Source organism: Postia placenta, assembly GCF_002117355.1.
Source record: "Postia placenta MAD-698-R-SB12 unplaced genomic scaffold POSPLAscaffold_9, whole genome shotgun sequence".
NCBI lineage: Eukaryota > Fungi > Basidiomycota > Agaricomycetes > Polyporales > Adustoporiaceae > Rhodonia > Rhodonia placenta.
The window spans coordinates 1,783,126-1,798,129 of NW_020169840.1; the positions used below are offsets into that span (position 1 = coordinate 1,783,126).

At 54.0% G+C, this 15,004-nt stretch overlaps 4 protein-coding genes across 4 annotated transcripts; 2 read left to right on the plus strand and 2 right to left on the minus strand.

Annotated features, from left to right (window-relative positions):
• Window positions 1-414: 414 nt before the first annotated feature.
• On the plus strand, window positions 415-4,751 carry POSPLADRAFT_1070547 (hypothetical protein; the record flags this gene model as incomplete). The annotated part of the gene is made up of 3 exons (XM_024482406.1): window positions 415-1,721; window positions 1,852-4,136; window positions 4,185-4,751. The coding sequence occupies 3 exons, from the start codon at window positions 415-417 to the stop codon at window positions 4,613-4,615; spliced, it is 4,023 nt and encodes a 1,340-aa protein (XP_024338070.1). The 3' UTR covers window positions 4,616-4,751.
• POSPLADRAFT_1182427 (hypothetical protein) lies at window positions 4,751-9,799 on the minus strand (the record flags this gene model as incomplete). Its single annotated transcript, XM_024488919.1, has 24 exons — window positions 4,751-4,855; window positions 4,911-5,127; window positions 5,175-5,299; window positions 5,361-5,487; window positions 5,540-5,647; window positions 5,701-5,798; window positions 5,850-5,972; window positions 6,027-6,143; window positions 6,194-6,479; window positions 6,528-6,736; window positions 6,792-6,881; window positions 6,942-7,081; window positions 7,131-7,241; window positions 7,295-7,532; window positions 7,589-7,722; window positions 7,776-7,912; window positions 7,967-8,055; window positions 8,110-8,287; window positions 8,340-8,409; window positions 8,459-8,630; window positions 8,683-8,916; window positions 8,974-9,334; window positions 9,397-9,705; window positions 9,756-9,799. 24 exons carry the CDS (start codon window positions 9,797-9,799, stop codon window positions 4,835-4,837), a joined length of 3,738 nt encoding a protein of 1,245 aa, XP_024338071.1. The 3' UTR covers window positions 4,751-4,834.
• An 838-nt stretch (window positions 9,800-10,637) lies between these two features.
• POSPLADRAFT_1146182 (hypothetical protein) lies at window positions 10,638-12,342 on the plus strand (the record flags this gene model as incomplete). Its single annotated transcript, XM_024485893.1, has 3 exons — window positions 10,638-10,655; window positions 10,752-11,239; window positions 11,289-12,342. The coding sequence occupies 3 exons, from the start codon at window positions 10,638-10,640 to the stop codon at window positions 12,340-12,342; spliced, it is 1,560 nt and encodes a 519-aa protein (XP_024338072.1).
• A 1,138-nt stretch (window positions 12,343-13,480) lies between these two features.
• POSPLADRAFT_1145924 (hypothetical protein) lies at window positions 13,481-14,226 on the minus strand (the record flags this gene model as incomplete). Its single annotated transcript, XM_024485856.1, has 3 exons — window positions 13,481-13,734; window positions 13,796-14,106; window positions 14,135-14,226. 3 exons carry the CDS (start codon window positions 14,224-14,226, stop codon window positions 13,481-13,483), a joined length of 657 nt encoding a protein of 218 aa, XP_024338073.1.
• Window positions 14,227-15,004: the final 778 nt, after the last annotated feature.

Consider the following 15,004-nt stretch of genomic DNA (forward strand, 5'->3'; position numbering starts at 1 on the left):
CGGAGACCGCGACGAATCGGGGCGATACTCTAGTGATGCCCGTTTGGGGCAAAGTGCTACCGATGCCAGGAGCAATTATCACCAATTCCCCGCACCCCATTTGTGAGTATCCTGCGGCGAATACACATCTTGTAGGCGACGCTCATCTAGCAGCTTCTTTGTTGCACTAGATCAATCATCCGGGTCAATTAAAGCCACACGAAGGGACGCATATTAGCTGCACTCGTGCATCGCACCTTGCAGCAGTGTTAGAGCTCGTCACCTTCGTCTGGTGGCCGCTAAGGTATGTTTCACGGATACCGCGACATCAAGGCAAGCTGACAGATTATCAACACAAACAAAAAGCCCGAATCGACCACCCGCTCTTTCCATCTGTCATTCCTTCCACTCGTTTCCCGCACGCCCTTTCCATGCATGGCGTCCAAAGTGCAACCCCACTCGCCCTTCTCTCGCCTTTCGCGCTTCCTCAAGTCCGGACCCTCGTCCCCGGTTCCGCAAGAAGAAGACCCTGAGAACGAAGACTGGTACATTCCCTACAACGGGCCGTATGAACAACCGCAGACACCAGGCATGCAGCATGAAGGCGAACGGGATAGCTGGGGGCAGCTGGTAACCGGGTGGCTCGCAGATGACGGACGTAACGGGAGTGATCGGTATGGCGGCTCAACTCGCAATCGTGCCGTGTCCCATGCGTCTGCTCTCACTAATTCTTCGGGTGTGGTGGATCCACATCGTCAGAGCTCTCACGCTGGTCGTACCTTGGCTCGTCCACCGACGGCGCCCATGGCGCACCTCGCTCAGGTCGGTGGAATTGGGGAAGTGCCAGTGCCCCCGCGTGAACCGCAGACACCGCGAAAATCAGAGTCGAACCGTCAGAGCTTTGTTAATCTTCTGGCACGAGGCTTCGCGGTACGGCATTCAGCCTCCGCCGGACAACTCGGCGGCGGCGCAGCTGCCACTCCGACCACATCTCGCGCTACGGCTCAGGATCCAGAGGACACACAGACTTTGTACGTACGGCGGCACCCATACGCATTCCCCTTCACGGCGCCTTTGACGCGCGACCGTTCACCCTCGACCTCACCGCGACCCCATGTCACGGCTCGCGATGTCCCTAATCATAAAACCGCTCACGCGGAGACACCTGCATACCTGAAGCCTGCGTCCAAGCCGCGGCGCAGCCTCAAGGCGTCGATCTCCACGCCCAATCTGCGCGACCCTCCCTCCTCGACGTTACCTCCATCAGGACATAGCCGATCCGCGATGCCCAAGGGCAGGCAACGGTGGCTATCACCGGAAACGTGGTGCGATGCGATAATCCTTCCAAGACCGCGGTTTGCTATACGCGTGGATCCAGGCGGGGGCAGTGGGAGGATTGTAAGCCCTCCAGGAAGCCCGGTATGGCCGCCTGAGGCTAATCCGTTTGGCCAGGGTCGGCCGGTGACGGTAGTGGGATCTACTGTGGAGACTGATGTCGTTCGGCGGCCATATGAAGCTCGACCGTCTGTGCAAGAAGTACGGGAAGTAGCACCTGTCGCAGGTCCGTCGCGAGTACATGAGGATCCGGAGGAGCGTGCTATTCGAGAGGAAAAAGTTGAACCGGCGACAGTCAGGGAAGATGCGAATGCTGCCTCTGATAAATCGAAACTCAAGCCACCGCGTCCGAAGAGTTTTGCGTGGGACGATCTCGCCCTGCCCAGCCCGGCTCCTTCATTGTCGAAGTACGTCGCATATTGCCTGCCTTCCCTATTTCATTTCGATCAGGCACGCCGCTTCCACCTTCCATTCCATATTCGCGCCGCGTTCGCTTCGTCTGTACCAATATCGAGACTCATGTCCTTGTTTGTACAGGGTGCTCGAAGAGGGAAAACAGTTGGAGGAACAGCGCAAGGCGTGGCAGTCGCAAGCGACGCGCTCATTCCAGAACAAGCGCACACGCTCGATGTCGCGCGCGCGTGCGAAGTCGCTGGTGCAGCACAATGGCCGCGCATCGGCCATGGACGTGCTCGCGGAGCGAACGCTGCTTGGGAACCAGGCGCATCCGCCAAAGGTGCATATCCGCTTGCACCCGTCTCAATCACAGCTCTTCCATGTGTCGGAGGATCACGATGCGGCCACGGGTACCGGCACCGGTGCCGGGACAGGGACAGGGACGGGTGTCGGTGTCGCCACGTTCACGTCTTCCATGTCTCAAGGACATACGCGTTCGCATGCCCACTCGAACTCTGTGGGGACGAACGCGTCGTCACGGGTCCAGACGGACGAATCGTTTATGTGGGGCGCGTCTGGTGCGCCCGGAGGGCACAAACGCACGCACTCACTCGGCAAGTCCGCATTACGTCTCGTGCGGACAACAGCCTCTTCGGCTGCGAATTTCTGCGGCTTCGCGAGCGCAGAGCGGATCGTGGACGGCGACCCTGGAACCATGTCTACTGTGGCCGAGCTCTCTGGGGCAGAGATGCTTGAAAACGCGTTGCAAAGAGAGGATACACGCGTTATCCGACTGCGAGACCAGAAACGCACGGAAGATCGAAACGCAGGCAGAAAGAATGGCGTTGTGCTGATCACCCCAGCCACTCCCTCCGCTTCCCGCAGTCCGGAGCTTTCCCCTGGACGCTGGGGACACTCTGCCGATGCAGGTCCTAGTGAGCCGATCGGCCTTTCACCTGTGCCTTCTACGGGATCAAATTCTGCTGAGGGCGTGGGCATTGCAATATCGACTCCAACGCCTTCTGACGAGGCTGCGAGGCAAGTGCGGCCTGGACGGGAGCCCCTGAGGATTGCACATCCATATGCTCAAGGGGGATTCTTCGTCCCCCGTGTAGAGATCGACGGCGAGACGGACGCTGGGCTATCCACGCTTCCTCCTCGAGCGGAAAACGCTTTCGAACGCCACCGACAGCCTGTGATTGTCCACCCGTATTCGCCGTATGCGCAACATCGCTATTCAGGACGCGCAAGGTCGCATACGGTTCAAGAACCGGTCGACGCAAGCGACTACCAGGAGATAGAGTTATCACAAGGCGGCAGCATGTTCGCGGAGCTCACACCAGGCTACATCCGCGAGTTCCAGGCGGAAGACCTAAGATATTCTCCCTCGATCGTAGTGCAGCCTGTTGAGCAAGAGCAGCGGCATGATGCAAGTTCCAGCGGTCCTATGCGCGTCCATCCGTACGCATCGCAATCCAAGCGTGTCAGCGAGTGGGGCTTTGCGGATGCGTTGACGCACACTATGAGAGGCAGAGCAAGTCCAGATAGCGGCCTGGGCACGAGCGAGAGCCATGCTGTCGCCCAGGACGCTGATGTGGGCCCTCCCCCTCTCCCAAGCGTTCCCGATAGCGCAATACACATCCCAGAACCCCCGGCCGAGTTCTTCAATGGCATGTTGGCGGTACCAGAGCGGAGCCCTCGAAGTACGCAGGAGCGGCCAGGTATTGGCCGAGAAGCCACGCAGTCATCGTCCAATCATACATTTGCATCGTCTCCCCTAGAAAACACTACTCCTCCCTCGTTCCGACGCCACGGGTCTTCATCGGGCATGTTCACTGACAATGCGGCTCACTCGGCAGGCTCATCTCCGGGCCTGGTGTCGCATGAATCTTCCCCGCCGCTGTCTCCTCGTCCTCTCAACTCCTCTGGCGATCTGGAAAGATTCCGTAACCTGTTCTACCAGCCACCTGCCAGGAATCGATCGCCTTCTGAGGCATCATCGAAACGTGACCAGCCTCGTCAGCCTAGCGATAGTTCTCCTGCTGATCTGTCATCTGAGAGTACTCGCAGTGTCAGCGGACTTACGACGTTGGCTCGGCAACTCGCTGACGACCTCGAGGAGCTTCGCGAGATCACAGGAAACAGGGATACAGACGAACATGTCGAAGCTTCATCCCCAATGTGGGGCAGACGGTTTGGTGGTTTACGCGGACAGCGCCCTCATGAAGCGAGACCAGACCCCAATATTGTCCTTTCACAAACGTCATCTGGATCAAGCCCTTCCACAGAGGCTGCATCACCATTGCACTTTACTCTCGATCAGCACGCATCCCTGGCACCACCTACCATTAACGTTCCGGAGGATGTCGAAAGTGCATCCCTCAACTCATCGGACTTCGAGCCCCCAGCGCAGGATGAGCCAAACGGTAAGTACCTCGCTAGTTTACGCACCGCACTCGTTGACAGTTGTACAGATACTCTGCGGGTAGGTACTGTCGAGGCGTTAGCAACTCCTTCGCCCTTGAGTAACCCCCAACGGTTGTCAAGTCGGCTTTCGCTCATCCATTTTGTCCATGGCAATGAGCGATCTCGCAGGGAAGATCGGTCATATGGGAGAGTCAGTTCTCAATACTCTAGTTTGGGTGCCCCCATCTCCGATGGAGCTCGGTCGAGCTTCATGACTAACACTTCCAGGATGTCCGGGCTCTCGGACTTCCCCGTGCCACCATCCGAGATCACGCCCGAGCACATGTCGGTACTGAATTCATATTTCGATGAGAGCCCTTTGGCACAACCTGAACGCCCATTTGATCCTCAATTTGCGTCCCGCGCCGAAGGCTCACTGGTCCGAGAATCTAGTAGGGGCACATTTGGTCGTCAGAACGATATTGGTCACGCTCTCTAATTATTACTCACAAACTACATATTCTACATTCCTCTATACCCTATTGCTGTACCCGCCGATGACCTGGACTTTCACATACCACTGGTTTCGTCCTGTTATTATATATTCTTATTGTAGAAGCGATAATCTGATTGCTACAGACATATGGACAGAGCATGCGATTCGACTACAAAAAATTACCAGAATACAGCATTGCTTGACATACTACAGGGGGAATACCTATTCGTCGTATTGAGTAAGCTGTGTACATCGTCCCGTGAGCCACCAGCGCAATGACAGCTAGATATGCGCTCACATCCAGAGTGAGGGTGCGTGAACTGTTGACATCTTGATCACGATATATGCCTACGAGAGAGTTGCTGCGTTCATACAGTGAGCCTTTGAGACTGATGACGATGAATTGGAATGTCTCCGAAGCATGAGACCGTATGTAGTTGGCGATCTTCGCAACATTCGTGTTGTCTAGAGCTGCATCTACTTCGTCGAGAACGAAGAAAGGTGAAGGTTGATAACTGTACACGTGTGAGTGTCTGTGGGAACATATGACATGCCACCTTACCTGTGAATTGCGAATAAGAGTGCGAGGGCAGCGATTGTTTTCTCGCCACCCGAAAGCTGCTCCATGTCACGGAATCGCTTCATTGGAGGCATGGCGTGGTATTTAATGCCAGCATTGTATGGTTCCTAACACAGGTCATAGAAGCTGTAAGAATAAGGCTTGCTACCTTGGCCCGAGATGACCAACCTCGCTGTCCTCCAAGCTGAGATAGGCAACACCACCCATCGGCGCAGCTTTGCCCTTGGTAAGATCCTTGTAGACTTGGTCGATATGCTCGGAGATGTGGTTGTAGGCCTTGTTGAAGAGCTCACATCTGCACAAAGGGCATTAGATCAGTGAGAACTTGATAGGATCAGGACACATACCGGCGACGCCTGACGTCGTTAAAATGTTCGCGTGCACTCTTAGAATCTTTACGGGCTCTGTCAGCTTCCTTCTCGGTTTCTATCAGCTTGGCCTCCACATCATCCAATCTAAACAGAAAAGACGTCAGAGCCCTTCAATCGTAGGCTAATCCTTTACGGACCTATCCATAGCCTTTAGATTGGGAGCCATGTGCTCGATCTCTGAGTTGAGTTTGGCGATGGACGAGTCATAGTCAGCCAGGGCTTCGGCGGAACCATCCTGAGACACAGTCAGCATCAAGCACCATTGCCAACTCGACAGGAACATCACCTCTCGTTCATCATCATCAAGGCCTTCGAAATTAACGACAATGCCGTAGTCGGGGATCCTCTTGACATGTTGAGACCCTTCTTCATCTTCATCGACATCCATAGCCACCTCTTCACGTAGATTCTAGATCTATGTGTAAGACTTAAAGAAATGCAGCCATCACATCCATGTTCGCACCTCTTCCATAGGCACGTTTTTCAAATTGCCTTCTACCAATGGGAGACGAACCTCATCCAGTCGACACTTGCGATAGATGGAGGATCGCTCCAGACCGAGTTTCTCAATCTCGTCGTTCTGCGGAAGCGTTATCAGCTATGCTCACGGGACCCGATGGAAGCACATACGCGAGTGGCAATCTCTTTCAAAGCCTGGTCGAGTACTTTGCTAGCCTTCATAGCTGTATGCTTAACCTGTTCAACTGCTTTTGATTTCTCTTCCAAAACCTCGTTGTGCTCCTTCAGCTCTTCCTGTAGCTGGCTGATCGTACTCTCAGCCTCCGTAATTTCCTCTTCGATGTTGCCCTGCGTCTGGTTGTGTTTGGCGATGTTCTCTTCCTCGGTCCTAACAACTGTGTTGATGGCCTCGAGCCGATCTTCCGTCACCTGCACTTGTTCTTGCACGAACTTACATCTACACTGGAATGAGAACGTGGAATGAGAGAACTTATCACACACGTACTGATGCGTAAGACGAGCTATCTGCGTCTCAAACTGAAGTCTGGCCTCGCTTTCCGCACGAGCCACTTTCAGTTGTCGCTCCTCATACTCTCGGATATTTGCGACGCCGATGGTCTGGCAGAACGCTGCAAACACTTCGTCTTCAGCCTCATTGACGACGCTGGCAAGGGCGTCAAGCTTCAGTTTCAGTTCATCGTAGGCTCCCTGCGCCTGCAGCACCACTATCAGACATATGAACTTATTACAGACTAGAATAACTGTATACCTTGCGCAGCTCGGGTTCCAGACGCTTGATTTCCCTGTCAACATGCTTGAGTTCGTCCTTGATACCGTCCAGACGGAGCTTGCAAGCAGCCTATGTCCGTGCGATTAGCTCTCTACGACAATTCTGAAATCGAGAGATTGAGTATCTCACCAGATCATCCTTCGCGACGGTACAAGCAGATTCCAAGCGGGTGATTTCCCCAATCAAGCTTTCGTCCGCTTTGCCACGAGGCTTAGACTTGTTGAGGTCTCTCAGCTGCCCGAGAAGGTTGTCGCGCACGCGCTGGAGTCCTGGGAATCAGCACGGGTGTCAGTCGATCATACCACTACGAGAGGTCACGAAACCGGCCTTGAACATCCTTCTCTTCCCATTTACGCCCATTTCCGTGGCTGCTACGGCCACCAGTTAGCAGGCCACTCTTGTGGATGATGGTGCCCTCAAGAGTTACAGCTACCAAGAGCTCAGTCGAGTTGCTCATTTCCCATTGACGACAAACCGCTAACCTTTAACTTCCTGTCCCTTATCGTAGCAGACATATCTTGCCACTTCTAGGGTGTCGCAAACTAGAGCGTTTCCGCAAGCGTGGTGCATCGCTCGCTCCACCGCAGGCTCATACTGGATCACATCGACCGCAAGCCGGGCGCCCTTGGCAAACGATCGGAACCTGTCATTGATGGGCTTGACTTGGATTGTATCGAGAGGAATGAATGTAGCCTGTCCAGCACGTTGGTTCCGCATATACTGTATGACATGGAGGGATCAGTGACCGTTCAACTTCGTTGGCCATAGTAGAGTACCTCTATGCAGTCGATTGCTGTCTTCTCCTCGTCAACAACAATAGCGTCGATATTTCGGCCCAATACGACGGATACCGCTGTCTCATACTTCCTTTGCGTTGGCTTACACAGATCGATGACTCTTCCTCGGACGCCTGATAAAAAGTGAGTGTCTAAATAGGATTGAGTCGTGAGAACACACACACACCCGGAAAGATGCGCTGGAGGTTAGCTAGCGTTTCTTTCATCCTTGCCTCGCGTTCGGTCTCCTTCTGATCTACGCCTGCCTGAAGCAACTTGTTGTGCACGTCGACGAGCTTCTCGTTGATCTCTGTCTCAAGTTTCCTTTAAACGAGAGGATTAGATTGCCAGCTAGAGTGATGAGCCAGGAACGCTCACGAGATCCTCGTCCGCTCAGCTTGTTGGTTCTCCAACTCCTGCCTTGCCTTGGCCAGAGCCTCGTTCAATTCCGCAACCTTGGCTTCTAACTATAAACTCCATAAGAGTGGTGCAGACGAAAGCCGGATTATTTGAAAACTCGCCTCTTGCCTCTTTACTGTCTGAGCGTCTTTGTCCTGTCGTAGTTTCTGGGCCTTCTCGACTTCTTGCTCATGCTTGTCCTTCAACTGAGCAAGCGCTCTAGCCGCCGTCTTCTCGTCACGAGAAAGCGCCTCGAGGGACTGCCGTTCTTCTACCGCGAGCACACTGGCCTGCGCTTTCCTGTGAATACATATCAGCCTTTGTCCACGAGAGGCTCATGCGTGCAACAAACAGTCGGCGATATTCCTCGAGGCTCTCTTCGCTCAACGAGAGATTGGTCTGGGCAGCTCTCCTTTGCGCCTCTATAAAGGAGGTTGAGTATATGCGCATTCGATCTGCGCTACGACTTACCTTGAGCCTGGTTTGCGGCCCTCTGGACTCGGTCAAGGTCTGCTTGCAGCACACGCAGCTGCTCTCTCTGTTTCTCTGCGGCTTGCTGCGCCTTCTCCCGCTCCTTCAGAGCATTCTCGCGTCTGCGCTCCGAGTGCTTAATCTGAGCTTCGACTTGCACAAGATCCGGTCTCTACAGAATACTGTTCAGCGCCATTGAGAGGACAGGCATCGGGACAGTATACCTTCGCCTCTAACGCCTTCTCGGCTTTCTTGATCCTCTTCTCTTTCTGCAGGACCACGGACCGTGCTCTGGCCTGTTCGGCCCGTGCCTCTTCAAGCTCCTGTTGGTGTTGGCGCTGTTCCTCCCTAAGCCCAACCAGGGTTTGATTCTGTGCCTTAATGGCCTCAGCATGTTCTTCCAGAGACTGTTGAATGTGATACAGCTTGAACAGGATCCGACGCAATACGAGGTCATCCTAGTGCGAAGATTCCGTAAACATAATATATATCGCACGGAGACAGCCGGTGCTCACCCGCTCCTGAAAAAGTGCCTCAAATCTCTCAGCCTCTGTCTTTTGCTCCTTGTACTGCTTAATCTCTCCGGCTATGCCCCTGCGCTTCGTGAAGTTGAAGGTTGCGTTCTCCGTAGCACGATCCTGAGCTTCCTTGGCCTTTTCGTACTCTCCAGATAATTCGAGCGAGCCACTGATTTGTTCGATCAAACGCGACAGCTCTTTAGGAGATTGCGAGGCTACAGCCTCAACATCGCCCTGGAATACGAGGAAGTTCTTGGCTTTTACGAGTATGTTGTGGGAGACAAGTGCAGCGTTGTACGCTGAGTACGTGACGACATTTCCATTGAGCTTATACTCTGAGGTACCGCTCGTGGAGATGCTGGCAATGAAGCGCCACGGCTGGTTAGGGAGAACGAAAGGCGAATTGTAGTGTGTGCTCACGTTCTTTGGAACTTCCACTCTTTCTTTTTCGCATCCTCAAGTACAGCAAGCACCCACGCTTTCTTCGCAGTCCCCTCACCCTCGTCTTCTCCTTCCTCCTCATCCTCGACCTGAGCCGCCTCTTCCTGACCTTCCTGTCTCGCCAGCCGCCGGCCACGATACACAAGGTCCTTCAATTGACTGCTCCTAAGCTGCGCACTCTTTATCCCAAGGACAAACGAAATGGCATCCATCAAGTTAGACTTCCCCGCACCATTGGGACCAATAACTGAAGTGAAATTATGGAAAGGACCTATCACTTGATGGCCCCTGAGGATGGTGTTCATATGAGACACACATATATCAGTGAGTATACATACCTGTATGACTTGAAGTCGCAAACCTCTATGCGAACAAGCGGCATTTTGAAGCTGGGAGGATGGTTCAGAACGCGAGAGTCGCCCGTCGCTCAGTCGAACGCGTCCTCAGTACACGGTCACGTGAAACGCGGTGCCACCGTGACGCGCAACGCGCTGGTTGTAACTTCGATCTATCGGAAGACCCAATTGAGCAGAACTGCGGGAACGGAGACCTGAATCTTAATCATCATGATTCATATCTCGCTCATTTTACATGATACCCCATCTGGCTTGTGTTGACATGTTCAAGCCAGTGTACAAATTGCCTGGAAGTCGTCTGCAGCCAAGGCTTGAAATACAAGCTTCCCAGTCTTTTAAATGCGTAAGCAGAAACTTCCTGAGTTTTCACTTTGTTGTGATTATACGAGTAAGGGTCCCGCTTTCCCCTCCGACCTGTGGGCACCTCACTCGTCACAACTAGGGCCCAAAACTGCATGGCATCGTGGAGATCTAAAGCCGAAGTAAGCCTAGGTGAAACCATATATAATTATGAACTAATAGAAGATAATATTTTATACAACGCTCGTGAACTCACCCGTCCGCTCAGTTATAGGCTGCCGCATGATAGTTCGTCCATAACTGTACAATCGCAGTGTGGGATGTTTCGTGTCCTACTGATGGAGGGCACGATGATTGCGCTGCAAGAGTGTACTGTGTTGTGCATCCGAGCGGATATGGTCCGCCCCCGTGTTCATCGCGAGGCCAAGGGGTGAATGCTGATCGCTGCACAGCGTGCTGGGTTCTGCGCAGACTGCGTCGAAGCGAGTTCAGCCATCTGCTGCTTCTAGAACGTATGCTTTGTGAGTGGTATATCCCAGGCATTGGATAGACCTGGGAATGACAATGGCACCCCTACCAGCTGTGTGTCTCATCCGCAGCGAGCGAGCTGGGTATAACGTCTGCCTCAGCGCGGATGCTGGAATGCGCTTCTGCGTCGACTAAAATTTGCCAATGCAGGTCACTCAAGTCCGTACTTTTGTGCAGTTCACGCGCTGGGGATACTTCCCTTGCATTGTCGCCTTCATTGTCGCCTTCCTCTCCCATACCACGCATGGCGCTCCATTGGGGCTCGATACATCTTTATACTGCCCCAAGAATCTCGACATCCTGTGGAATTTGGCAAAGTTCCTTGGCACAAACTACATTGCCCACGCCATTTCTGTTCCTCTTGCAGCGGAGGTTGGCAGATTCACGCAACGCGTCACAGTCCGGTCGCCGACACATTGGGCAGCAATTGTGTCTCTCTTTTTGCCGTTTGGAGGGCTAGGGAGAGCGATCTTGTTGGTTGCTGAGCACTTGGAATCGCTGAACGACAACGTTCGAGCCGCGCTCAAACACGGATCAATTCACATAATCACTCGAACGGAGATGTGGCAGCCTCCGGACGACAGGGAAGAGATCATTTTCGTCCGCCTTCCCCCCAAATGGCATGATCTACCCTCGGAGTGAGTTATAGGTTTCGATCTTATAACACTAGTCTCATCTTGTCAGTAGCCACGCAAATAATGGCTATGCCGCGTTCAAGCTCGTATCAGAACGGGAATCGCATATCGTTATCGACCACCACGACCGCAAGATCCACGGAGAGTTGCATCTTCCCCGGGGCTATGCTGTCGCAGCTCCTCTCGACAAATCCATCACCGAAAGCATCATCGACACTCGGCTACTCGACACTCGCGGCCTCAGCATTCATCGACCGCCACAGACCCTGAACCTCCTAGCCGCTGTTGCTCAAATGGTTGCAGCGTGCATCACTCTGAAATCCACGATAGGAAACCAGGTCGAGCGCTTCGGGTATGCAGCATACGGGTTGTCCGTATTCCCCTACGCATTGATGTCGGCGGTGAACGTCATCTGCTCTGCTATTGTTGGGGACTTCACGTCTGGCTATATGCTCAGAACGCCTATACTCCAGGAAGCCGAACGACGCGGGGCCGTCTTTGATGGCAGTATTGGGAGGGTGAGGTCGCTGTATGCCGAGCCAGGGTACAAGGGGAAATCCGGCTTTACGGCTGTGGGGATGTCTATCAAGCCCGAGAATCCCGCGGTTGTGAATTCACGCAAGATACTTGTCGTGCGAGATGGCGAGAAGAAGAAAGAATTCCTCTTCGACCCAGAGCGCTACAATACCGATATCGACACCTCCTTCTTCGATATCTCATCTATCACTCACGACGGCCAACACGACGAAAACGAAGTGAAGCCGTATAAGAAACGTCACTGGCTGCGGTATTTCGCAATTGCACTGGCCTTCCTCATCACCATGCTCGCTCCCTACGCCGTCATCTACTTCTTCTCTGGCTTCCGCAAAGGCCAGAGCACAACGGCACAGCGGCGGTGGATGATGTCGTGGTTGGTCGCCGACCAGGTTTCTGCAGCTGGCACATTCGTCTTCTGGTGGATTTGGCAGAAGCACGGCAACATCATCCCTATCGCAGTACACTACGCCGGCGTTGCGGGACTTCTAGTGCCCGCAATTGGCGGACTCGTCACCGTGGGTGCAATGTTCCTGGAGGACAATCAGTTCGGCCCTTGCGGCCCTTCCTGACCGACGGCACCTGGTGGGCACAGGTCCTATTGTATTGTTTTATTTGCCGCGTTCTGCAAGACGTGGCATGGTCCTTTTTTTACCAACCGTGCCGCATATGTGATTGATGTATGTCAGATCGTGATATGCCCATGTTGTGGTACCGTACCTATTTCATGAACAATCTCTTGAGCATTCCAATTTTAACTTGACCAATATCTAGGCCACTGTCCACGACAAGATTGCATGCAACGTATGAGACGGCGACGTGTGGTGTCAAGTCTGCGCGAGGCAGCGCGTCCCAGACATCGTGTATGGTCATAAATTACAATAAACCCGTATCAAGACACAGAACGGCACCTACTTATTATCTCCGCATCGGGGCGCCTTCCAGAGTCCACTGGTATAAGAATACGATGGGAAGACATGAGGCTTCGTGCTGGCACGCCTCAGGAGTAGTGAAGGCCGTTGCCTCGTTGCAAATGCGCACAGTGCGCGGGCGGCACAGATCCCGACAGCCTCCTATGCACTGATACCCCTCGCTATCTTAGCACTGCATCCCACCAGAATCAACGTGTCTCGAAGGTAATGTCAATCACGAATGGAAGGATGTGAGAGTAACCGTCACGAGTTGATTGCCGCTGAAAAGTCCAGATTCATGTAGACGCCCTTTGTGCTACATTTTGAAGGACTGGGTGATGTCATTATAACTTCATGCATAGTCATGGACTGCCACATATTTCAGAATTCCTAGGGCCACGGGCACTGGCAGGCTCAAGTACAACGCGGCGAACCCTACCGGCCGCATTCACAGCGCAGATTGCGGCGTGACCCACCCGCGAGCCCGTCGGGAATTAGGTTGGACAGCAGGCAATCGTCCAGCCAACATGCACCGGAAAGCCATGAAGCGCACAATGATGGATCACACACTCCTGCCAGTAGAATCGCGTCCAATCACCACTCAGGGTCCGAAATCATGCAATTCGACTTCGAGTGGCGACATTGTTTTGCAACGTGCCGATAGGAAGTCCGAGCCAGGACTGCAAGCTGTTAGCCAGGACAACGGTCGCCACACGATTGTATCATTAAGACGATCACGATCGAACATGCGGCAGCCTCGATCGGTCCGCGTGGACATCGAGATGAGCACGGCGCAGCCTCAGGCCTCGCTGGGCAAGGCAGCGCGTAGCCGCATGAGTTCGTTCCATCTCTCATCGGGCTTCCACCCGATTGTTCTGTCTTCATTCAGAGCAAGAACTTCCTGCAGGTCTCTACCATTCCCGTGCTCCTCCACCTGCTTCACCTCAGCGTCGATAGCGTCAAGCCATTTGCGTGCGACCTCGGCTTGTTGTGGCTCGAGATTGGGGATGCGCAGAGCCCACAATGCACGGTCCGTGCCATGCGTGACATATCCTGCGCACAGTACACACATAACAATTGGTCAGGAGCAGGCACGATAGCAAAGAGAACATACCAAACGGACGAAGCTGCTCGGGTGTCCAGCGGATCTCGTATCGCACGACGGGAAAGCCGGCCGCCATCAAGTCCCTCGTGAGCAACCTGACCGGGAGGTGCACCTGCCCGTCGCTCATCAGCTCTCCGAACAGCCGCTTCACCTCGTCCTCCGAGGCATCGTCCGGCAACGCCCGATACATCCCCAGCAGCCGTCCCACCACCTCTGCGGGATAGTACCTGTCTGCGTTGTGCCTTACGTCGCGCACGGTGCGCACGGGGTGCGCTATGGAGTAGAGGTACCACTCCTCTGTGAGATCGCCCACGACGATGCTGCGCACGCCTTTCGCTTTGAGCGCACGCGCGAAGTGTCACAATGTGCTCTGCCACAGTCCCCTGGTCAGCCCAGGACTTGCCCCCGGTGGCGGGAGCCACCACACCATGTGACCACATGGTTGCATCAGTTGCGGAGCAATCGGACCGGAGCAGAGCTCCGGCCACACTTCTTTTGTTGCATTGTTCCTGTGGCCAAGTGGCCCTTGTTCTCCTTTTGGACTGCTTTGTTCTTTTCTCTATTGTTCTGCCGTGGGAATGCTTTCCCCTGCTCATGTATATAAAGAGCTCTGTAGCGACCCTTTAATCGATACTTCTGTGACCCACTTCGACTTCAGCCCCACTTGTGGCATTCAGTCCTTCAGTGCTAGTTCTGTGCAACTGCTCCCTGCGTCGCCTTGTGATAGGTTATGAGCCCCGCACTCTAGCAGTCAACTACACACACTACTAGCGCGCCACAGAGTCAATCACTTCGATTTTCGGACCACTTCTTGTCCCTACACTCCCATATCTTTCCCTCTTGCCACAATCTGCGCTTTCATCCTCTGCCACTCTATCTATGGCTACAATGTCGAACCACTCGTCCTCTCTCTCCTTCCCCAAGCTCAATGCCTCGAACTACAAGTCCTGGGCTGGGGACATGGCTACCTGTCTGCGCTCTGCAGGCCTGTGGCGCCTTGTCTCTGGTGCCCACCTCAAGCCACAGGCTGCGGACCCCAAAGCCCCCACTGAAGCGGAGGTCACACTACTGGAGAAGTGGGAGGTGGAGGAGGCAAAGGCTGCTGGGTGGTTGTATCTCATGGTTGAGGCGGACCAAAAGGTGCATTTCTCCAACATTGACAGCGACCCTGTTGCAATGTGGGCGGCCCTCAAGGGTGTCCACCAGCGTCCCCATGCT